This window comes from Stenella coeruleoalba (assembly GCF_951394435.1).
Source record: "Stenella coeruleoalba genome assembly, chromosome: 4".
Classification (NCBI taxonomy): domain Eukaryota; kingdom Metazoa; phylum Chordata; class Mammalia; order Artiodactyla; family Delphinidae; genus Stenella; species Stenella coeruleoalba.
In genome coordinates, this window is record NC_137149.1 from 125300982 (window position 1) to 125325576 (window position 24595).

The 24595-nt window shown below is 44.7% G+C and overlaps 1 protein-coding gene across 1 annotated transcript in view; it reads left to right on the forward strand.

The window, feature by feature from the left end:
• ZNF827 (zinc finger protein 827) overlaps positions 1–24595 on the forward strand; it is a gene marked incomplete at its 5' end in the record, with an annotated part of 180073 nt that overhangs the window by 80457 nt on the left and 75021 nt on the right. Inside the window, 2 exons of the mRNA XM_079919486.1 lie at positions 14996–15235; positions 17673–17730. Of these exons, the coding sequence (XP_079775612.1) occupies positions 14996–15235; positions 17673–17730 (298 nt within the window). The remainder of the gene's footprint in view (positions 1–14995; positions 15236–17672; positions 17731–24595) is intronic.

A 24595-nucleotide genomic window follows, 5' to 3' on the forward strand; every position in this document is an offset into this window, starting at 1 on the left:
ATTTTCTCATCATCAGAGTGTGAGGACCTATGACATTCTTGGTCTTCTTCCTAATAAGTCTTCTATTTTCTCCACCCATGTATCCATTTCCCCATCTTGAGGCCATCTTGAGTTCGTGCTGTGAGTTGATTTACTTCCTGTTTTCTAAATATGGGATTGCAGTTGGATTCGAGCACATTTCCTGGTTTCTCATGGCTTCCACATGCTTGTGTCACTTATCTCCACAGCTGGAGACGTGGGGGGCAATGTTAGAATATTCGTGTGACCCACCATCTCTTATCTTATGTCCAGAATCAAGTGGTGAGGATCACTCTTTAAAGAATACATCACGAATGTGTTTCCTTATGTCCTCTGACTGCCAACCTTAGCCCCGTAAACCCAGCTACACGCACACACACACATACACACACACACACACTTGCTTCTCTCCTGTCGCTACCAAAACTCTTCCTACTGTTTTGGAGTCGGAGCAATCAGGGGGACAGCCTTTCTGGAGGCTTCCTGTGGTCCACATCCACGTTGCCAAATGTATATTTAATCGCCCTCTGGTCGAGAGGGAGAGAGACCCTTAGCAGAGCTGAAGGATTAATGGGACTAAAGGTGAAATGGCAGTGATTTGTGGGACTTACCTTGGAAGCAGAATCATTGTGCCTCACTCCACCTTTAAATAGTGGCAGAAATCTTCACTTGGGATTCATCAGTGCTTACATAGCCAACCTACTGTGTGTTATGTAGATAATTTTCTTCTGCACTTATTTTTTCTTTTTGTGGTACGTGGGCCTCTCACTGTTGTGGTCTCTCCCGTTGCGGAGCACAGGCTCCGGACGCACAGGCTCATCGGCCATGGCTCACGGGCCCAGCCGCTCCGTGGCATGTGGGATCTTCCCGGACCGGGGTACGAACCCGTGTCCCCTGCATCGGCAGGCGGACTCTCAACCACTGCGCCACCAGGGAAGCCCCGTCTGCACTTATTTTTTGAAAGCTGTAGAATAAAGAAGAAAACTGGGGACTCGGGATAATTTAATCGAGACAGATGGTTGTCTCCTTTCAATCACTTGTATTAAAACCTTTATTTTGGGGACTTTCCTGGTGGCGCAGTGGTTGAGAATCCGCCTACCAATGCAGGGAACACGGGTTCTATCCCTGGTGCGGGAAGATCCCACATGCCGCAGAGCAACTAAGCCTGTGTGCCACAACTACTGAGCCTATGTGCCACAGCTACTGAAGCCCACGCACCTAGAGCCCGTGCTCTGCAGCAAGAGAAGCCCCCACTCGCCGCAACTACAGAAAGCCCGTGTGCAGTACCGAAGACCCAATGCAACCAAAGATAAATAAATAAATAAAATTGATTCTTTAAAAAAAAAAACAACTTAATTTTTAAATTTACCTTTATTTAAAAATTTTTTTTTCAAAACAAAACATTTTATTGAAGTATAGTTGATTTACAATGTTGTGTTAGTTTCAGGTGTACAACAAAGTGATTCGGTTATACACATATATATGTACATCTATTCTTTTTTTGTTTTGTTTTTTTGTTTTTTGTTTTTTTGCGGTACGCGGGCCTCTCACTGCTGTGGCCTCTTTCCCGTTGCGGAGCACAGGCTCCGGACGCGCAGGCTCAGCGGCCATGGCTCACGGGCCCAGCCGCTCCGCGGCACGTGGGATCTTCCCGGACCGGGGCATGAACCCGTGTCCCCTGCATTGGCAGGCGGACTCTCAACCACTGCACCACCAGGGAAGCCCTATTCTTTTTTCGATTCTTTTCCATTATAGATTATTGCAAGATATTGAGTAAAGTTCCCTCTGCTATACAGTAAGTCCTTGCTGGTTATCTATTTTATACATTGTAGTGTGTATGTTTATTCCACCCTAATACTGTATAACATAGTTTCACCTACAAAACGTTGTTCATGTTAGACAGATTTTCCTATGTGACTCCTCAGCTTTCTTGGAGATGCCCGGGGCTGAAGTCCTCAGCCCATGTGTAACAGGGAGAGATCAAGCATGAGGGCCTACTTCTCACTTAGGGGTCCCGCCTTCTTGTCCCCATGCTCCTGGTTCACTGTTTGTCACTCTTCACCACCTGCACTAGAGACGACACAGGAACAGAGAGAGGAAGGGACATTGAGATGAGTCACTTACGTTACTTGCAAGTAGCTTTGATTTTTCAAACATTTGGAAAAGAAGGTTGAAACCCAGCTAAAATGCATCCGTGTACTCCATGTCTCCAAGAAGTATGAGGAATTAGAGCCCAGAGGGAACGTTTCCCACCGTCACATGGTCTGGTCCCCACTCCAAGGTTTCCCACAGGCATGGTACCAAGGATGTTGCCCCATCGTAAGCAGAGGCTCATGTATCATTGGCCATGAGGGCTTTGATTTTTGGCAAAAGTTTGTAAAGGGGGTTAAATGAACTCTGTACCTTAGCTCTTCTCTACTTCTCATCATAGCTTTCCTTTTCTTCTTTATGGTCTTTCTTTTTGTTGTTGTTGTTTTCGTTCATGTACTCATTCATTCAGCACTATTTATTGAGCCCCTACTATTTTCTAAGCCCCATTTGGGGTACTAGGGACACCAAGGTGAACAAGACAGTGTCCTCTCCTGCGTGAGCCTGCGTTCTCTTCCCACCCTATCCATGGCTGCCCGTGCTTACTCTGGGTCGTGCCTGGGTCCCAGTCTCTGTTATTATGCAGTGTTCTGCTCTCAGCACCATCTTACCAGCCCTTCCCTGCCTGCTGGAAACACTGACCGATGGAAGAAAAGCAGTCAGGGCTTCTCAACAGAGATATCCTTGGGACACGATTCAGTAATATTTAGCACCACCTAAGAAAAGCATTTTAAACTTGTCTGCATATACTAAAGCCCTTTTACCATCTGTTAGTGGAAAATATTTAAAAGTCTGGTAAAACTCTCAGTTATTGAAATAAAACTCTTCATTTGCTCCTTCCTTTCCTTGGGCATTAAAGACTCCCTCTTCCTCCCTGAGTATCAAGCAATGGCCAACCCATCACCGGACAGAGATGGATCCTGCTTTTTGGTCATTTTTTTATGTCAGCAGGAATTCTGCTGAATCTTTCAGAAGTTCTGTTTAAAATCTACATGCACACACACCCCCCACCCTTCCTGCATTCAAGTTCATAGAAAGATATATAAAGGCCTATTAATCACAACAGATGAGGTGGACAGGACTTAGATTTATTAAATGGCAAAGGATAATGATGTTAAATCGCTTTAGGCTTAGATCAGATACTTTAATTGACCCTTTTTCTTTCTTTTTTTCTTTTTTTAATGTGAGACAAGAAGAGTATATTCTGGACGTTAGATGAAAAATAGGTTAATTTTTTAAAAATGAGATCATTTGGAACGTTACCAAATGGCAGACCTACAGTTTAAATGCACATCTTTAGCTAATTCCTCGTGAAATCATCAAATGAAAAGAAAACAAGACGATTGGGAGAGGTTTTACTTTAACACCGGGACACTCAGAGTTCAACAGATAATGACTGGACCCCTCCACGTCGTCTGCTGGTTGGAGAAGCTGATCTCCCGGACCCCCCAGTGACTCAAGGATTTTAATTCTTGTCCTTGGGACAAAAGTGAAATTGAAGGCAGCATTTGTTATGTGTGATGGACGTATTCTGACTTGTGATCACCTTCCCCATGGCCGGTCTGAGGGACCTTCCTTTACGTCAGGGAGCCCCCTGTGTAGTTTAACCCTGGGCAGTGTCATACCCTGAATCAATTCCAGAACTTGTGCTGCAGCTCTGGGTCCCGTTTTATGGCCAGTCTGAAAACACTGGCAAACGCCCAGCTGAGTTATCTCAGACGAGGACCTCTTACGTTGCTTGCTGATGTCAGGGAGGTGAAGACTAATTGAAGAATGCTCAGAAGAATAAACTTCAAGTGCTTTGCTCTGATGGAAAATGATATGTTTCTTGGATCCCTGAAAGTGAACTTCCAGGTCTCACTCACTCTTTGTGATCTTTAAAGTTTGAGTTCTGTTGTTTTTTTGTTTGTTTGTTTTAGGGCAGATTTTTCCTTGCAGACACAGAACAACTAATAAAATGGAACACTGGGTGTTCCTTAGTTTGTCTTTCTGGGTTGACCTCCTGCTTACCCCTGTCCACTTAATTGTGAATTCTAGTGTGCACAGCTCACTCTTCAGACATTTGTTAATTCTCCTTCCTAAGTTGCCAGGTAGTGTACTGATAAAGAGGGGAAATGCAAGTTCTCTTATGGTTTTGCTGATCCAATTCAAAGGGCCAATTCTGATAAAATGTCTTTGAAATTGTTATAGGAATAAAAAATGTGGGGTGTGTGCGTGTGTGTGTGTGTGTGTGTGTGTGTGTGTGAGAGAGAGAGAGAGAGAGAGAAAGAGAGAGAGAGAAAGAGAAAGAGAAGAAGGAAGAAGCATACAAAAAACCTAGACCCATCGTTTCATCATTTTAAACAAGATTCTCCTAATGTTTAGATTACTGTGCAGATTGGTTTCACCACCTGGGAAAGATGGTCTGATTTAATTAATCAATTAATTATCTAATGAATTATTTAAGTTTGTGTAGAGCTTTGAGTGTTTTCCTCATAGATACTGGCTTGGTCTCATGATTTGCTCAGTTCCTTCTGTGCAGTTCTGGGTGAAATGTGTGTGTGTGCGTGTGCGTGTGCGTGTGTGTGTGTGTGTGTGTGTGTGTGTGTGTAGTGGAGGTCATTGTAAGGTTCTTCTGTTGAAAAATACTGTTTTTTCCTTTTTTTTTTTAATTGAGGGGGAAAAATTCAATTCCCTACCTCACACCATTTAGCAGCTGTGCCCTCAGCTGTGCCTGTTACCCTCAAGTCCGGAGACCATGCATTTTATTCATTCCGGAGAATGTCTCCCATTGTGCTGTTCCAAGAAGAGGCAGTGGAATGCTGTTCTTGGAAGTTCTTGTGTATTAGGAAAACTAGAGAAAAACTGCTGCACCACTGTTTTCTTTTGTGGAGAGCGTTTCTTCTCTTTTTCCCCAGGAACAGATGACCGATGTGTCCAATAGGGACAGTAGGAGCCTGTGTTGCCTCTCCTGGAATGTGGCAGCTGCCGTGGATAAGCCCCAGGCATGGGTTTCCTTCCTTCCTTTTACCTCCCCAAGGACCACTGCAGAGACAAATGAAGTTTATTTTTTTTAATTGAAGTATAGTTGATTTACAATGTGTTAATTACTGCTGTACAGCAAAGGGATTCAGTTATACATACATATACATTCTTTTTTCTATATTCTTTTCCATTATGGTTTATCACAGGATAATGAATATAGTTCCCTGTGCTGTACAGTAGGACTTTGCTGTTTATCCATCTATATATAATAGTTTGCATCTGCTCACCCCAGCCTCCTTCTCCATTCCTCAGCCCCCTCCCCCGGCAACCACAAGTCTGTTCTCTATGCCCGTTATTCTGTTTCTGTTCATTTGTGAACAGATAGGTTCATCTGTGTCTTTAGATCTCACATATAAGTGATATCATATGGTGTTTGTCTTTCTCTTTCTGACTTACTTCACATAGTATGATGATCTCTAGTTGTATCCATGTTGCTGCAAATGGCATTAATTCATTCTCTTTTATGGCTGAGTAGTATTCCATTGTATATATGTACCACATCTCCTTTATCCATTCAGACAAATGAAGTTTAATATATAACTTCCCATGCAGAAGCATGTACCAATCTAGTCCTCTAAAGAACTCCAGACCTGTCTCAATGTGCATGTCCTTCTGTTCCATGTGATGGCTCCTGAAGAGAGACAGCGTAGGAGAAGAGAGAGGGAAGGAAGAATCCCACTCAGCATCTATGCATCAGGTTCCTAATTTTCATAACAAGAACGGAACTGTGTTTATGTGCCTTGCACTGGGGACGCAGCCCCAGTTATAGGGTAAGGGCGTGGCTGCCCAGAGGCTGTTTCACTCCCACCTTGCTGCTCTCTGAGAATGCAAAGCATGATGGAGAGCATGAGACTTCTGGGAAATAACATTTCCATTTCTGCTCGAGCAGGGCTGGGGCTCGGTCTTTTCCCTGTGCCACCCAGGAAACCCAGCCCAACTCTTCATGCGCTCTTTGTCCGAAGGGTATTTATTTATTTTTTTTTAATTTTTATTTCCTATTGGAGTCTCGTTGATTTACAATGTTCTGTTGGTTTCATGTGTACAGCAAAGTGATTCGGCTATACCTATGCATATATCCATTGTTTTTCAGATTCTTTTCCCATATAGGTTATTACAGAGTATGGAGCAGCTGTTTTTAGCAAGGACAAAGTTAAGTAAGAGAAAGCAAAGGGAGACAGCAGCTCGCCTTCATCAGATTCCAGCGGTGAGCCAAGCACTGCCATGGCTGGTGTTACCATGCAGTCTCTTTTCTTGTTCCTGGTCATCTGTTTCCCTTTACTTGGTCTTTTGACCTGCATTGTCATTCACAAAGTGTTAAGTAATGAACCCGACACCTCCAGGAATCTTTTTTTTTTTTTACCTGGACCATGTGTTTGTGCCCAACCCAGAACTTTGTATCTTTCAGGATGGCAAGTTGGAGATAAAAGATTTTTAATTTATCTGATTGACAGGGGTATCACTCTAGAAAGTGAATTGTTTCCAGATGGCATCGTTGGCATTGCTTCTAGAGGCTCTTTTAAGCTTCTTGTTATTCAGAAACACCAGCTCAGGATCATGATGGCAGTTCAGAGAGAGAATGGCCAATGTTTGTTTTTTATTTCAGTGCCACTGCCAATGCTGCATCCTTTCGTATTTTGTTTCAAGTTCATAGCATACGTGAGTGTCTGCAGCAGACAGAGTGTCTCCGGCAGTCAGGGAAGGGAGAGGAGCATTGCACACCTACTGTGTGTTCTGACTCAGGTGATGCATGTGACAAACAGCTATTAATCGCATCAAATGTGCAAAGTCTGGGGATGAAAGATGAATCACAACCAGGCTGTCACTGAGCATTCGGTCCACAGGGGAAATGAAATCTGTAGACAGTAACCACAGCGCAGTACAATGTTGGCAAGATCTGAGCAATCCAGAGGTAGGACCGAGGAGGGAAAGGGGTCATCTGATGAAAATAAAGGAAGGCTGCTCAGAGAGGAGACGTCTAAGTTATTTTGAAATCTATATAGGGAATTATCCGGGTATTTAAGAGGGAATAAGGTGAGGAATGGCCGGGCGTATTCGGGCAGCTGGCGTAGTTCAGTATTGCAGGGAGAGTGGGGCTGGGGCTTTTACAAAGGGCAGAAACTAAGGAATCACTGTATGGGTGCAGGAGCCCAGGGGCAGGAGTGGGTCGTGCCTCTGCCCTCACCCCCCTTCTCTCTGGCTTTCTATGCACACGGCTGCTGTGCTGGACCACTCCCTCTCCGCTTCTTCTCGCTTCTTTTTAATTAAAAAAAATTTGTTTTTCTTTTTGGGCTGCGTCGGGTCTTCGTTGCTGTGCGCGGGCTTTCTCTAGTTGCGGCGAGCGGGGGCTACTCTTCGTTGCAGTGCGCAGACTTCTCATTGCGGTGGCTTCTCTTGTTGCGGAGCATGGGCTCTAAGTGCGTGGGCTCAGTAGTTGCGGCACACGGGCTCTAGAGCACAGCCTCAGTAGTTGTGGCGCACGGGCTCAGTAGTTGTGGCACACGGACTCTAGAGCACAGGCTCAGTAGTTGTGGCGCACAGGCTTAGTTGCTCTGTGGCATGTGGGATCTTCCCGGACCAGGGCTCGAACCCGTGTCCCCTGCATTGGCAGGCGGATTCTTAACCACTGCGCCACCAAGGAAGTCCCTGTCCTTGCTTCTTTTCTTCTTCCTCCTCTGTAGGAGTAAATGGTAACATTTCCTCCCCATCCACCGCTCTCTACTCAACCTCCCTTGCTGATCTCACCCAGTCCCTTGGATTCAGATGACTTCCAATCTGTCTGTCACTAGTGATTCTTATCTTACTGCCTCTAAGCCATCATGACCTCTACTTCCTGCAGGAATTACAGATACTTAGCCAAAATAGATATGAAAATCTTCCTTCATGTTTCTCCCCGACCGAACTTTTCTGTTTTTCTACTCTTATTGATAGCATTTTCCAAATCTCAGAGGCTTAAAAGTCAGAGAATTGTTATTTTCCTTTAATATCACCTCTCCCTTGTCCAGACCATACGCAAGGTTTCTTCACAATTACTCTCACATTGGTCTCTTCATTCTTGATTCAGACTCTTATTCGGTCCACCACCAGTGCGTCTGCATTCAACCTCTGGAATATCTTGTGAGTCTTTTCTACCCTCATGACCTTTAGTTCAGGCTCTCAGCATCTCGTTGCTTGGATTACTACAAGTCCCCATCAACGGCCCCGTTTCCGTTTCCTCCAGTCCCTTCATCCCGTACAAGTGCCCCTGCCAGATTGTCCTTCTGAAATGTAATCTGATCATGCTGCTTCTCCAAGCAAACCCCCCCAAAGGCTGGGTCCCCGCCGGCTCCCCATTCAGGACAGGCTTCTGGACCCAGCATCTTAGTTTCCATATTCTGCCCTTACCTACCTCTCCAGTGTAATTTCTCTGGAATATAATCTGACGCTCTTTGTTAAGCAGTATGTTAAATGGAAGATCTGGCTTCGGCACCAAGGTTACCGCATGAAGAATATTTTTAAAAATACAAAAACTCCTGGCCTAGAGTCAGAAAGTAGAATGGTGGTTGCCAGAGGCTGAGAGAGGGGGGAAATGGGGAGTTAGTGTTTAATGGGTAAAATTTCAGTTGGGGAAGGTGAAAAATTCTGGAGAAGGTTGCCCAACAATGTGAATTACTTAATGCCACTGAACAGTGTGCTGAAAAATGGTTAAAAAGATACATCTTATGTTATATAGATTTGAACACACACACACACACACACACACACACACACACCTCTTGGACCTCGTGGTCAAATAGAGAGAGTATAAAAGTGAGAGGTTATTGAAGATTGGCCAAGGGGATTTTTGGAGAGAACTGGTCTGTGATTCCCCCACTGCAGGGTACTGGGGATGGAGGAAAGGGTACCAGTCTCTCATCACAAATCTAGAGAGCATGGCTTGAGGGACATCATCCGGGAAGTTTGTCCCATGTTTTCCTCAGTTGGGAGCCTGGTGGCCTGGTGCCTGATGTCAGCCTGGGGAATCGAGAGGGCAAATTGCCTTGGTGTCTGAGTGGAAGAGAGAGGCTGCTGGGCTGCATGGGACCTGAACTCCCCCTTTTTGTGTGATCAAATAAGGAGGCCCCAGTGTGGACCAGATTCTCACAGGAGGGTCAACAGGGGTGTTGTCTTAAATGCTGTCTTGGGGTGCTGCATAGAGAGTTGAGGGTACCCTTGCCTGCCTTGAGATGGAGGCCCACAGGTGGATCCCCACAGGCGGTGGAGGAAATCAGTGAGCCCAGGCTAGAGGCCGGTCAGCCAGGTAAAGGAAGCGCAGGGAGAGATCACCGCCAGGTTAAAGGTCTCCGAAGACCCGATGGGAGAATCCCATGAGAGAAATGTCTGCTTGCCTCCAGAGGGTAAAACCACTCTAGATCAGGTCAGCGAGGGAAGAGCTTTGCCTCCCCTCCCCTCTCCTGCTTCTCCAGCTGTAGGTTCAGGAAGGGCAGCTAGAGTGCTGGGGAGGGTGTGAGAAAACAGGGAGAGGGTGCAGAACCCACTGTTTCCCCCCAGTCACAGGCGACCTGTGGGCCCTGCCAGGGAAGAGCTGGGATCACCTTTGCGGAAAGGCTGAACTGGGGCTTAACCTGTGGGGTTGGGCCTTCCAGATTCCGAATCAAGACCGTTCCTTTGCTGTTTAAAGGGCTGTAAGGCTTTGTATTACCTAAGAATTATCGGGTTATGGCCTGACTGACATTTCACCCAGGACCAGGCGAGGAACATTTGTCTCTGAATCCCATGAATCATCTATCATAGTTCTGAGTACATAGTAGACGTTGATAAAAGATTACACCTAGGGACAGGACAGGAATAAAGACGCAGACGTAGAGAATGGACTTGAGGACACAGGGAGGGGGAAGGGTAAGGTGGGACGAAGTGAGAGAGCGGCATGGACATATATACACTACCAAATGTAAAATAGATAGCTAGCGGGAAGCAGCCGCATAGCACAGGGAGATCAGCTCAGTGCTTTGTGACCACCTAGAGGGGTGGGATAGGGAGGATGGGAGGGAGACGCGAGAGGCAGGGGGTATGGGGATATATGTATATGTATAGCTGATTCACTTTGTTATACAGCAGAAACTAGCACACCATTGTAAAACAATTATACTCCAGTAAAAATGTTAAAAAAAGAAAAAAAAAAGAAAAAAGATTACAGAATGGCCAAGTGACTGATGAATGAAATAATCCAGTTTGATAGCTAATATATATTGTGTTTATGAAGGCAGGAAAGAAAACAGTATTATGGCATTCCTGTTGCTTTCTTCCCCTTCTGTTGCCAAGCAGAGTTTGAATAGGGCTTGTTGGAGCCACGAACCAACTCTTCCAATGCTACCAGACATGCACACTGTTCTGTACACTTCCAAAGAGGAAAGAGCATCTTTTTATGGGTGTATGTGTTTTCCATTTTAAAAAAAAATTAGGTGAATGACAAGATATCCATATTCATCACAGAAAAATTACAGAAGACAAATAAGCGTTGAAGTAAACAGTCACCTACACCCCCTCCCAGGCATCAGGCACTGTTAACACTCTCATCTCTTCCCACATGCCAGGTTCTCTCTTGAAGTAGCAGTAGAGCCCACTGGAGTTGAATTCGTATTTGTGGCCTGGGAGTCAAAGCTAAGAGTGAGTGGAGTGAGGTATTCAACCATTGCTATGTTAGGACGTCCCAGGCAACAGGGAGCGAGCTGGCCTGGGGACCAAGTGGGATCTGTAGCAGAAACTCTGTTCCCAAGTCAGCTGCCTCCCGCATCCTCGGCCAGCTGGCCTGAGATGGTGATCAACCAAGTTGGAACTTAGGAGGAGCTGCCTCTTTCTGCTTTGCCTTGGGTCCTGATTAATTGGGGGCGGGAAGAGGAGAAGGGGTGAAAACAAGGGTGTGGCAAAAACTTTACAGCTGTGGTTTTGCCCTCCAGAGGACATTGGAGATGTCTGGAGTTACTTGTAGTTGTCACAGCTAGGGGGCTGGCACTCCTCGTTTGTAGAGAGTAGAGACCAGAGATGTGCTAAACACGCTACAGTGCACAGCACAACCTCCCACAGCAAAGAAGTATCTGGCTTCAAATGTCCATAGGGCTGAGGCTGAGAAACCTGCTTTTTTAAAAAAGGCAAGAAAACACTTGGCAATGATGCTATTGCATACAAGAGCAAGGACTATAAAAATATTTATTGAATCATGTCTCACTTGCCCATTGAGATGTCAGTTTGAAAAGTCTTCTCGGTGAGTCTGGAGTCTGTCGGGTAGATTACAAATGCTAAAGGGTTTGGGGGGGTTTTTAAGCGTCTTTATTGGAGTATAATTGCTTTACAATGGTGTGTTAGTTTCTGCTGTATAACAAAGTGAATCAGCTATACATATACATATATCCCCATATCTCCTCCCTCTTGCGTTTCCCTCCCACCTTCCCTCTCCCACCTCTCTAGGTGGACACAAAGCACCGAGCTGATCTCCCTGTGCTATGCGGCTGCTTCCCACTAGCTATCTATTTTACATTTTGTAGTATATATATGTCCGTGCCACTCTCTCACTTCGTCCCAGCTTACCCTTCCCCCTCCCCATATCCTCAAGTCCATTCTCTACGTCTGCGTCTTTATTCCTGTCCTGCCCCTAGGTTCTTCAGAACTTTTTTTTTTTTTAGATTCCATATATATGTGTTAGCATGTGGTATTTGTTTTTCTCTTTCTGACTTACTTCACTCAGTGATCAGTGTTTTGTGCATAGTTGAAAAGTCAAGAGTTGTCATAAGGAAGAGCAGAAAGCACTTCATGGAAAGTCATATTTGAAATTATCCCAAGTAGCTTTTAAAAACAGATTTCATTAAATCCGGTGGCACAAATAGCCAGGTGGGTTTTTTGGTTTTGGGGTTTTTTTAATTAATTTATTAATGTATTTATTTTTGGCTGCCTTGGGTCTTCGTTGCTGCACGCGGGCTTTCTCTAGTTGCGGAGAGTGGGGGCTACTCTTCCTTGCGGTGTGCAGGCTTCTCATTGCGGTGGCTTGTCTCGTTGTGGAGCACAGGCTGTAGACGTGCAGACTTAAGTAGTTGTGGCATGTGGGCTCAGTAGTTGTGGCTCGCGGGCTCTAGAGCACAGGCTCAGTAGTTGTGGCGCACAGCTTAGTTGCTCCGCGGCATGTGGGATCTTCCCAGACCAGGGCTCGAACCCGTGTTCCCTGCATTGGTAGGCAGATTCTTAACCCCTGTGCCACCAGGGAGCCAGGTGGTGTTTAATCCAGGGGCAAAGCTGGGGGAAAGGGGGTTTGGGGGATATAAATAATGGAGCTTCTTTCTAGCTTTGCTCTTTTTATGTTGTTGAGATTTTTATTTTTTTAACAAAATGAATCTCTTTCTAGTATCCCTTTGTGTTTGTCTTCAGGCCTTGGAATGACTTGCAAGGTTCAGAGACATCATTATGTACCTGTGACACTGACTCCACTGTTTATTTTCCAAATCCTAAGTAGCTTGAGGGGACACAAACAGGGCACTGTGTGGGGTGACTGTACCTATGGGTGATCTAAGGGAAGGTCAGGATGGCTGTCAGGTCCCCAAATCCCTAAGTGGACAGGGAGTGTCGTCAGTACTCAGGAAAGAATCAGGGACTAGAAATAAAGGCAGAGAAGCCAGGCATGTAACTTGGAAAGCTTTATATTCTTCTTTTTTTTTTTTTTTTTTTAGCATGATTGAATCAATGGACTTGGTTTTTCTGAGCTTCACAGACATGCAGAGAAAAAAGAAGAAAACAGCTTGGCAGGAATACAGGAGGGGGAAAGGATTTAAATTAAATATAACAGTTGCCTGAAGTTTAGTTGCTGACAAAAAACAAGTCGTTTTCTCTGAGAAGCATGTGTAATATGTCAGGAAGAAAAAAAGCACAATTAACACACTTCTTACATGAGATCTTATGGATAGCACCACATTAATTTTAATCATTTAATTTAAAGGACTCCACTGTCTTCTTTATTGCAAATCAATAAAGTACGCATGTACTTGACTTTCACCTGTCTCATCCTTGGCAAGGAGAGCGTAGCTTTCTCTGACTACCCAGCTTACAGCAATGAGATTTCCCCTGTCGTATCTCCTAACTGTCCCAAGATCAACACCTGCTTTATGTTGCCTCTTATAGTTAGTTATATCTGTCTGTCTATCCATCCATCCATCACAAATTACCACAAACTCCGTAGCTTAAAACAACAGAAATGGGGGCCAGGAGTCTGAAATCTGAAGGTTCTAGGGGAGTATCTTTCCCTACTCCCTCCAGTTTCTGGTGACACCAGGCAATCCTTAGCTTGTGGCAGCAAAACTCCAGTCTCTCTTAGTCCGTTCCGGCTGCTGTAACAGAACATCACAGACTGGGTAGCTTGTAAACAACAGACAGGTATTTCTCACAGTTCTGGCATCTGGAAGTCGAGGGTCAGGGTGCCAGCACGGTCAGGTGAGAGCCCTCTTCCTGGTTCATTGTCAGGCATCTCTGCACTGAGTCCTCACATGCAGGGAGGGGTGAGGGAGCTGTCCGGGGTCTTCTTTATAAGGGCATTAACCCCCATCCTTGAGGACGCCTCCCTCATGACCTAATCACCTCCCAAAGGCCCCACTTCCAAATATCGTCACATTGGTGATTAGGTTTCAGCATATTAATTTGGAGGGGAGACACAGACAGTCAGTCTGACAGCACTGTCTCTGTCCTCACGTGGCCTTTTCCACTGTGTCTGTGTCTTGTCCTCTTCTGTCTATTATATGGACACTTGTCATTGGATTTAGGGCCCACCTGGATAATCCAGGATCATCTTATCTTGAGATCCTTAATCACATCTACAAATACCTTTTTTCCATATAAGGTCACATTCACAAGTTCCTGGGGTTATGACATAGTCATATCGTTTTGGGGGGCCACGATTCAACCCACTACCCTATCTATCTATCTGTCTGTCTTGTCCATCTATCAGATCCTTTTTGGTTTCTGTGTTTTCCAGAACGCTGAGGACACAGTAATAACTAATAAATGCTTACCAATTTGAAAGTGTGGCCTTATTTTAAAGTGACCCAAATTAATGCGCTAATTGTCCCACCTTGTTTCCAAGATGTTCTCCCATTAGCTCTAAGGAACGTATGAACATAAAGACACTCCAGCCTTGCAAAGTAAACGTATGTTTCAAAGTAAAGACCAAACGTTCAATGGCCACACCTAAAGCCAGAGCAGTCAGTAAGTTGAACAGTTATTATAACTTGTAAGATCGCTGTTTTTCTAAGTGTTAATCCTTGCGCTGCAATTAACATCCTAGGTGGTCTTGAGGATTACTAGCTCCCAGCAAGGTGTAAATGTCTCAGTTGAATCAACCCTATTTATCCTTTATTAATTTAGGTGCCCTAGAAGAGAAAGAAAAAACATTGATCAGAGCTTTCAAAATAGAGGGAGAAAATCATAGTATGAATATGCTGGCTCTTAAATGATTCACTGAAATTGAGTACATTATAAAACAAGGACAGATATTCGTTGTGTTCTCTGTAAGTCCTGGAAGCATCGTGGCAGAGAGGAAGGAGTGTGTGGGAGTGACTGGGAGACTTTGGTCAAGAAACCTGGTTCTAGATCTGTAGCAGCAGGCCTGGTTCTGTTGCCATTTGTGTGGCCTTGGGCAAGTCCCCTGATTTCTCTGAGCTTCAGGTTCCTTCCTTTTCTGGAAACCAGATCGATTAAAGTAGAAGTTTTTCAAACTGTGTTCCAGTGTGCCACGGCGCTGTCTTCTAAACTGCTCCCTGACTCAAGCCTCGTAGCTCTCTCTGTGATTAGAAACTGGGTTTGGTTCAGAATTAAGAAACTCTGGCGTTTTTGTTCTTCATTCACCTGTTTGCAGCGGAAAGCTACAAGGACACTCAGATGGTGAAGATCAAAGAGGAACCCATGGAGGTGGACATCCAGGACTCGCAGGCCTCAATATCACCCAGCCGCAGTGTCGGCTATAGCACTTTAATTGGGCGAGAGAAAACTGAACCCTTACAGAAGATGCCAGAAAGCAGAGTCCCCCCAGAGAGAAACCTCTTCAGTCAGGACATCTCTGTGAAGATGGCTTCCGAGCTTCTTTTTCAACTGTCAGGTACGTTTCCTTGAGGAAAAAAAAAAAAAAAGTCAATAATGGGGACTAATTGGAGGGAAAGCCACTCTAACGAAGTGAAAACACCAGCATTATAGGATTTTTTAGACAGAAATCCATTTTGTTACTTTAACGTGTATACGACCTCTCAAACGAAGAGTTCATCAAAGGCTGCCAGGTAGGACTCCTGCCAGACTTTCTTTAGTAAATAGTTAAGAATCATTTGAAACTGGAACCTATTCAACTGCGTGCAAGTGATCCCTGTTGCCTGGACTAAACGTCTCACCTCTAATTTTGTTTAGGCAGTTGATCTGATTAACGGCCTTTTTTTTTGTTTTCCTAATGTGCAAAAGATAAACTTCAGTTTACTCCAACAGTGACTGAGTTACCGTGAATTCCAAATTAGTGTGGTCGGAATTAATGAGATGTTACGGTAGCTTGCCAAAAAAAAAAAATCAAGGCAAGGGGAAGGCAAAAGATGAAACTGTGAGGACTCTTTTCCAGCTATAACATAGTAGGACATTTCCTGTAAACCAACTTTTTCTACTTCAAATACTCAGAAGTCAACGTTTAGGAATCAGCTAAGTGATCACCTATTAAAAAGCTAAGGAATCACCTATTCCAGCTCAGCTAAGTGTCTTGATGGAATAGGTGAGGGTTCTAGAACCTAAGTTGTTCTCTTTATCACCTCATTCAAGCTGCAGGCTCTTTGTCAAATTTAATGTGCCGTTATTGCTTGAATGTGATTGAGATGGATGAAAGAGACTCATGTAAGATTCAGACTTATATAGAAATACAGATACTTTGTCCTTGGTCAAGCATTGGCCTACATACTGAAGTTCAGGCATCCGTAGAGTTTGTTACTATTATTTGATAAACTCTGTTTTGTTATGGCTAACAGATTGAAAACACCCATTAAATGCCTCATTATTTAAGTATTGACTTTTCTCCCCTAAGAAAAATACCAGAAAAGAGGAAAGAAGCTAGAATCTGCAAGGCATCGTGATAGCTCACCTTCTCGTTGGCCTCATGACACGCCCCCATAGCTGTAAAGTTATCAGTCGGTGCCGAAAATGGCAGCCTCGGAGTTCTCAAACAAGGACCGTGTTTGTGCAGAGCTCAGAGAGGTGGAAACAGTTAAGTCAGTAAACTGAATAGGCCACATAGATCTTTGCAAGTTCCAAAAAAACTCCAAACATGCAAGATGCTTTGCTTTAAAAAAAAAAAAAAAAAAAAAAACAGGCTGAAAGCATCTCTAAAAACAATATAACTTTGAAAATGATTTAGCAGTTCAAATCTGCAAGAGTGAGGCCAGTGTGATTCTTTGAAAAACGTCTCTGTCTCTAGCAGTACATTATCATGGTCTACTATCAGCTAAAAACTTTGTGTCTGAGAGTTCTCACCCTGGCGCTGTCACTGACTGCCTGGGTGACCTCAAGCAAGTCATTTAGCCCCGATTTCCTGCTCTCTGAAAGAACACTGCCTGTGAATCCAGATTCACCCTCATTGTCACTGTTGAACGGACAGAAAGGAATTGTCCACGCAAATATGCACACAGCAGCTTCAGACCAGTGTTAAAAAACACGGGACAGCGTATATCTTTGTTTAAAATTGTCCCCCAAATCCGTAAGATTAGGAGTTTTTCACTTGCCCTGCTGTTGAAATCTGAAACCCTTGTAGAGGTGGCCAGGTTTCCTCTGGAGACTTAAAAGAAGCCACCCAGAGCTGTGAACGTCAGGGCAGAATCCTAACATTTGAACTGGACGGGGAAGACCAGAGGTCAACTTTTGTGTTTCTGAAAGCTAATTAAATAATTTCTGACAGCTGGTAGATTCAGACCTCAAGACAGAGTTTACCTCCTCTTGTCTAATGATACTTTTTGTCCCCTGTGACATTTATCAGAATGTGCACTCGATGACTCTCGCACCCAGAGGCCTTACGTTTGTTTTTAGATCCCGTCTCACAAAGGGGCCTGACAATACAGAATGCTTAAAGGTTGTCATCCAAGTCAGAAGCGGAACAGTTGCAACAACTGCAGTTTTCATGCTGAATCAGAGAAAAGCAGACATTTTCAGCTGGGGAAAAATATAAGAGAAATAACTATCTTTATGCACATCTCTGTGTGTGTGTGTGTGTGTGTGTGTGTGTGGACATGTACTTACTGAGGCCTGATGAAAATCAGACAACACAGTTGTACTTTGTTAGTAATTCTTTCCCTTTGATTGGTTTTTAATAAACTATTTTGGTGGATGCTATCGACATGCTTTTGTTGCCTGTCTTTACCAGTAAGACAGGAATGGTTTGAATGTTTAAAAAAGAAACCAAAAGAAAACCACAACAGAGAAAGAGGAATGTGGAGGATGTTTCTGCTTCAGTCTTAAACACACAAATCGAGTCAGAACAACCTAAGAGGTGTCTGTTTCATCCTTTCTCTTTACAGAGAAGGTGAGCAAAGAGCACACTCACACGAAAGAAAACACCATCCGGACGACCACCAGGTAGGCCACTGTGGAGTCCCCTCGGAAGACTCCCTCTGGGGGCCTTGAGGCCCACGTCACAGTTTGAGCAACATTCCTCAAACCGTTCTCTCCCACTGGGTTCAAAAGTCACCCCTTTATCATCATTTTGTGTTTGAACTTTGGTTGGTGGAAACAACACAAAACGCAAAGGACACCAAGGGGGAAGGCCATTCACAGTTATTAAACATCTAAATGTATCACTTTGCTGGAGAGTTTTCCTTATGCTATTATTGTTTATTCCTTACAATGATTGTGTGAAGTAGACAATATTATCCTCTTGACAGAAGTTTCCTGACCGGAGGGTTGAAGTGGGTGGCTGTATTTGGGAGCTGGGTCTGTATCTCAGGAAAGCCTCAGTCGGTGGGTAGACCGAGGTTGAACTGTGTTCCTAAGTAGCTTTGCAGCTGTGGACTGATAACTTGTCACCAGGGACATCCCAGCTTTTTAACTCACTGCATTGTTAGGAGGGCAAAAATGTAAAAAGCAGAAGAAAGACAATGCTTTCAGAAATTGCAGGAAAGCTGACATCACTAACAACTGTAGGTTAAGGAAGCTTTCCATTTGCCAAAGGCAGTTTAAGAGAAGGTCAGCCAGGGTGGACTGCCCATCAGTCTGCCGCCTGAAAGGAAAAGAACGGGTCAGTACTGCCACCCATCCTGAGGCTCGTAACCACCCAGACCTGAACTGTTGCAGGCAGGTGCCAACAAGTGCAGACCCACCTCTGTGGAAAGGGAGCTCAGGGGAGAGGCAGTCTCCCCCTTGGCAGGCTTTAAGTCAAGGAACTTCACTTTCCTGAGCAAACTTAGATTCTTCCTCCTGGGAGCCGTTGCTTGGTTTTGTGATTTAATTCTTGCGACGGAAGATCAACCGTGTTTTTCCTTTGGATGTGATATGAGTCGACCTCGTACCATCACCGGGCACATGAACGGTGTTCATTTGAACACTGTTAACGCGAGTCTTTGCTTCTTTTTAACTCTGTGAATCGGCGTTTGGGACTATCAAATATTAAATAGTAATTAAAACAGAGTCGCACAGGGTTCATATAGTGTTAGGGACAGAACCTGACTCTAACCCAAGCATGGTGTTAGGCTTGCCTCCGTGTACAAGTACGCAGATGGGGAATGAGTCTTTCCATCTGGTCTGTGCGTTGTGTTGGGAAATGGGTCTGGGGGATGGAGAGGGGACTTTGTTCAGTTGGATGCCCAAATAGGAGATGTGAGCTACTATAGATTCCAGCAGCCTTCTCCATGTAACCCTAAGGCTATTTTTTTTTTTTGGTATCTATGCTTATGTTTGTGAGTCTAAACACATGAAATGGGCCAGATTGGTAGACATCGAAAGACGGCAGATTAAAAATAAGAGGTGTCCATTTTAAGTTGCTTCCCTAGGCTTCCTGAAGTGTCACAGGTCAGGTTCCCTAGAAGCAGAGCCCGAGACAGGGATCCCTGTGCGGGTGTGTTATGGAGGGCGTGCTCTCAGAGGGACCTGCAGGGATGGGATGGGGCTGGAGAGGGAAGGGGAGCTGAGCAAGGATTCTAGGGGTGGTTGTCTCCCGCAGAGAATTCTGGAGAATGAATTGCACCACAGAGTAAATCCTGCCTTGAGGTAAGGGGGCCCCCTCATTATCCACTAACTTCATCAGGGGATGTGTAGCCTGCCAGGTGAGGGGGGGGGCTCCAACGGGGAGGGCAGTTCTCACTACGAGCAGCTGGCACCCCTGGGGATGCAGGGTGAGTGCACCAGTGCAGTAAAGGGGATCTGGGCAGGACCCCAGCCCCATCTCCTATGGAGGCTTTCTGCCGGATCTTTAAGATTACACGATCATATTTACCTAGCAGAAAGGTATGCTGCGAGACCCTGTTATTATGCTTTTCAGGGGACGAGGTTCTCTGGGACGAGGTAAGAGGAGGTTTGAACTAGCCCCAAACAAGTGAAATGTACAATACCTCCTAGCCTCGGTTGCCTTGGCTGGAGCTGAAGCATAATTACAGGGTAGAAGAGAGGGGTTTTTTTAGCCATTTGGCAAAAAACGAAGCAATCCTTAAATTCTCCTGTTGCTGGGAGATTATGCGTAAGAAGAGATCCAAATCAGATCTTTTGCCCAATGCGACACAAGAGGTGCTTCCTATGAGCTTCCCCACCCCTACAGTGTGGTGTGCAGAAATCCGTGTTATAGGTTTCTTGGTTTATTTTTCTTCTACAAAATCCTTGGTGTGTTTTTATTTTCCCTTTGAGTGGGCAACTTGCCCAATTAGCCTCTCCTCAAAGGGATCTCTTTTTACCTTCTCACCTCATTACTTCAGGTGGAATAGAATCAAGCTGCCTTGTGCCAGGACATCCTCTTTAACCCGAGTTAACCGATAGCAGAAATAAGGGAAAAAACACCAACTCTCTTCTTTTTTGATTCCCGTTTCGGAAGAAACTCTTATTTTTGGAAGAGGTCTGCCCAAGGTCAGCTAATGGGGTTATGTTTTAAGGTATGATCTGTGATACTTTCCAGAAAGATTTACATCGCGCCTCCAACTTCCCATACCTCCAGATTTTTTAAGTCCTTAGTGGGATGTTTGGTTCGTTATCAGATCTCCCACGTTTCATTTCCTGGAAGAAGCTGACTGTCCAGAGCGATGGCTCATCATGGGAATCAAAGTTCGGAATTGTCCATGTTTCAGAGTTGCTGGGCACATTTAAGACAGTTGACTTGTGAAGGGCAGCCTTGGACGCCGGCCTCAGCGCAGTATTGAGATCAGGCGCTTCCAAATGCTGATGGGTGCCTGAGCCCTTCCACTCAGTGAGATCTGCCTCTGGGATCTGGAGATCCAGGGGAACCAGAGGAGAAAAGAGATGTGCAATGCTGAAAAAAGGAACTGATTCTCTCCAATTCTCTCTCTGTCCTTTATCAACCCACAACTTTCCCCACTGTTGTTAATCATTATTAATCTTGACTCTTATGCCAAACACAAGAATGAAGAAAAAGTGTAGCAACCCAAGTGTGAAACACTCTGTCTCTGGCAGTTCCAATATGTGCTTACCAATGAGATATGGGGGTGCTGGTTTCCATGCCCGGGCACCAAGGCAACAGGAAGCCCATGGATGTGCGTACAGGTAACTCCCCATCCCATAAGGGCTGATGACTGCACCTCTGTCCTCATCCAGTCCTCCCTCGTCACAGCTGTCCATTGGCCATTCTGCTGTTTGTTAATTCCTCGATTATAAGATGGGGAGACATGGAAAGAGAAAATGATGTTGATTCCTTGTTAGCCATTTTTTTTTTTTTTTGTGGTACGCGGGCCTCTCACTGCTGTGGCCTCTCCCATTGCGGAGCACAGGCTCCGGACGCGCAGGCTCAGTGGCCATGGCTCACGGGCCCAGCCGCTCCGCGGCATGTGGGATCTTCCCGGACCGGGGCACGAACCCGCGTCCCCTGCATCGGCAGGCGAACTCTCAACCACTGCGCCACCAGGGAAGCCCCGTTAGCCATTTTTTAAAAGAAGTTCTAGGTAAAGCTAAGGGTTGAAACTAATAACTAGCAAGTTTCTGGATCATTGGCTCTTGACCTCATTTTTCAAAAACTCTTACAATGGAAAATTTCAAACAGATACAAGAATAGAGAATGTACCCATGATCAAGTTTAAATAATTATCAATTCATGTTTCATCCATCCCTTCCTTTTGTTCTTCTTCCCCGTAGATTATTTTGAAGCAAATCCTAGACATCATTGGAAGCACTGGTTTGAGAACGCCTTTTTAAAAAATTATCCTAAGAGCTTAGACTCAGCTGCTTCAGTTAGGATCATCTTCCCAAAAGTAAAGGAGAAAACCATCCACCAGGGTATCCCATGTGGCCAGGCAGAGAAATCAATCTACTTAGCAGCCGGGATGATTGGGTCCCATGGTCCTGCTCACCAATGCCTTGACCTTTCCCTTCCTTCCACCCTTGTCTGTGCCCTCCTAGGAGCACCTCCATTGAATCAGTCCTTCAGATGGAGCTTCACTGTAAATGCTAAACGGCAGTTCGTCTGCCTGTTTAACCTTAGAGTCTAGAAAATTCAACCTAAGTGTAAAGAAGTCTGTGCGTCCCCTTTGAGATAGCCGGTGGCATTCTTAATGCCATTCTACCTGACAAATGAGATGGGGAGAAGGTCCGCCCAGTCCCATGAGAACAGAAGGACTGAATGCTTAAGAGACTAATGCAATCTTGATTTTTCGATTTCCTTTCCCAGCACAACCCTAGGTTCTGCTGGGAGCAGATAACCAGCTAATATGATCACTTGTAGATGAAAATATATGAGGCATGCTATCATAACCAGATCCCAAAGTTTAATGGAATAAAAAGAAGATCTACATCTTCTGACATGGACCATCACCCAGTCAGATGCTGGATAAGATCGAAATAGGAAAATGGAACCCTAGAGTAAGAATCAGATGGCTCCTGGCAGGTGAATTGGACATGCTCGATGTTGTGTAACACCATGAACTTCAAGCAGTGGCTGCCAGGAACCCTCTCTTGGTTATTTGTTCTCTCTCTTCCCCATTAATAATTCAGCGTCCATGGGGCTATAAGATTGCAGGCCTATAAGAAAAACTTCTCACACCTGGCTTGCTCTATTCCAAAAGCAAGGAAGTCTTTACCTGAATTGGTTTTTTTCTCCATTACTAGACAGAAAGCAGAAGTGGGAAAATCAGAAAGGTAGAGTCCTATCGTGCTGTGCCGACCCACATTTAATTTGCCCAATTTTCAGAATTTGAAATGTGGGCTATTTTTCTGTGATTTAGATAATGGCACTTACAGAGTTTACTAAAAGACATACATACTTGGAGGTGTCCAATATAGAATTTTCCAGTGTGATTGTTTGGGTGCCTGTCCTTAAATATTTATGAGTCGGTAATAGAAATTGCACAAATTTGTACGAGCGTGATGTGCGGCTTCAATCTGTGCAATTTCCCCTTTTCATTTTTTAGAAGGCGTAAGAGAACCATGCTCCATTACCTTAAGAAGTAAAAGATTACACATAAAGAACACTGGATTAGATGGAAGCAATTAAGAAAATAAACAGGAAACAGAGCAAATGAAATTGGTGATTTTGGAGTAGCTCTCCCTATAGTCTCTTTACCCTTTATATTTTCTTTTTTTTTTTCTTTATATTTTCTAACGTTAAAATTAAAGGCACAGAATTTTGTTTCTAAAAAATGGAAATTGCTACTAATTTCATGGCATCCCTCCAGTTAGGACATTCAGTGCTTTTTTGGTGAAGTCAAAGCTGGTTGGTGGGCCATTGAAAAGTTTTAAAAGCGCCTTTGCTCAAGACACTGCCATCTACTGGAATACTGACATAATAAATATGTAAATCTTTGTTGTCTGTGATGTTAAGTACCCACGCCCCCCACCCACCCAGTAAGGTACCTTTGTGCAGTGCACAGCCTGCACCACTGTATGTAGCTGCCCTGACACAAGTGTTGACTGGAGAGTTTTTCACTGGCAGTCAATCCTTCTCAACTTATCTTTGAGTTTTCAAAGAAGTTAAAACTCATCCTTTAAACAGTGGATCTTTTTTTTTTTTTTAAATACATATAGCCTCAAACTACTTTGTGCATTGCTGCCATTTGAGGTTTCTTCCTTCTTATCACACCAAACTTTCCTCGGTACTTTTCTCTATTTCTATACGCCATTGTCCTGTAGGTGTCACGCTCTGCCGTTTTTCCTCCCACCCATGACCTCTACGTTGAACGGTTATAGTTGAGACACTGTGCTTCCGGAACTCTTTAATACGGTGTCACTGTGAAGAGTTTAAATCTTCTTTTCAAGGATCTAAAGAGGGCTGTGCCTTTCTTTTCTTCATTTCCCTGGGTTCTCCCACCTTTATTTCTGCTGGCTTACAACTGTGTTCCATCTGTTTGTGCAGCTCAGAACAGTCAGGAACGAGGTAGAAATGTGTAAGCCTCTGTAAGTAGACATCCTCCTTTGACAGGTCATGCACAGGTGACGTGTGACATGTGGCTCAGATGCCAGCTTCTTCTAATCTGGGATTTTCTCTCAAGGGTGTCTCCATGGTTGTTACTAGAAATATCTCCAATATTCCAGGGTTGACCTCTGTTTAGCAGGGAAAGCCCTGGTGGATGATGCAGCAGGCCAGGGCCCATCCACATTTCACTGGGGTCACCTTCAACTTCCACTGGACAAAGGGTCTCGCATCGCTGCAGAGAAGACTGAGTTAGTTCATCTGTGCTCTGCTCGCCTCGGCAGAAGCCCATTGTCCTTGTTTATGTACAAAGTCAGATTCCTGCGGGAGATCCAGGTCCCTCCGCGAGCTGACATTTCACGGATCCTGACGTGCAGGTTCACTTCCGCGGCTGCGCCTGGCTCCAGCTCCCCGAGGTCTGGCCTCCCGGCCGCAGCCGCCCTCGACAAGACCTGGCATTGTGCTACTTGTCCTGAGAAGTTTCCTGGCTCCGCGGTGGATGAATGCTCGAGCCGCAGCAACAGGAATTGTTCCTTGAAAACGTGGTGTTAGGTTGTACGGATTGGCCTGCCTCTAGGACAGCCCTAAATAGAAGGCATCTGTACTTTTCAGAGAAGAAAATTTAAAAACATTACCCAAATGAATTCTCCCTAAAATGTTCTACTTTTCTTCTACAGTATTTTAAACAGCGTTTTTCTTCCGTGGCTCTCAGCCTTCTGCAACTGAAGTTGACTGATATGAATGGGATCAGAATTTAGATACAGTTGCCCCCGCCTGTGTCTTTTACAACTGCCTTCAATTATATCATCCTTCAGATTACTCTTTAAAAGACTAAGAGTCTCTTTAAAAAATAAAGGATACTGAACAGTAAATCTTAATCATTTGTTT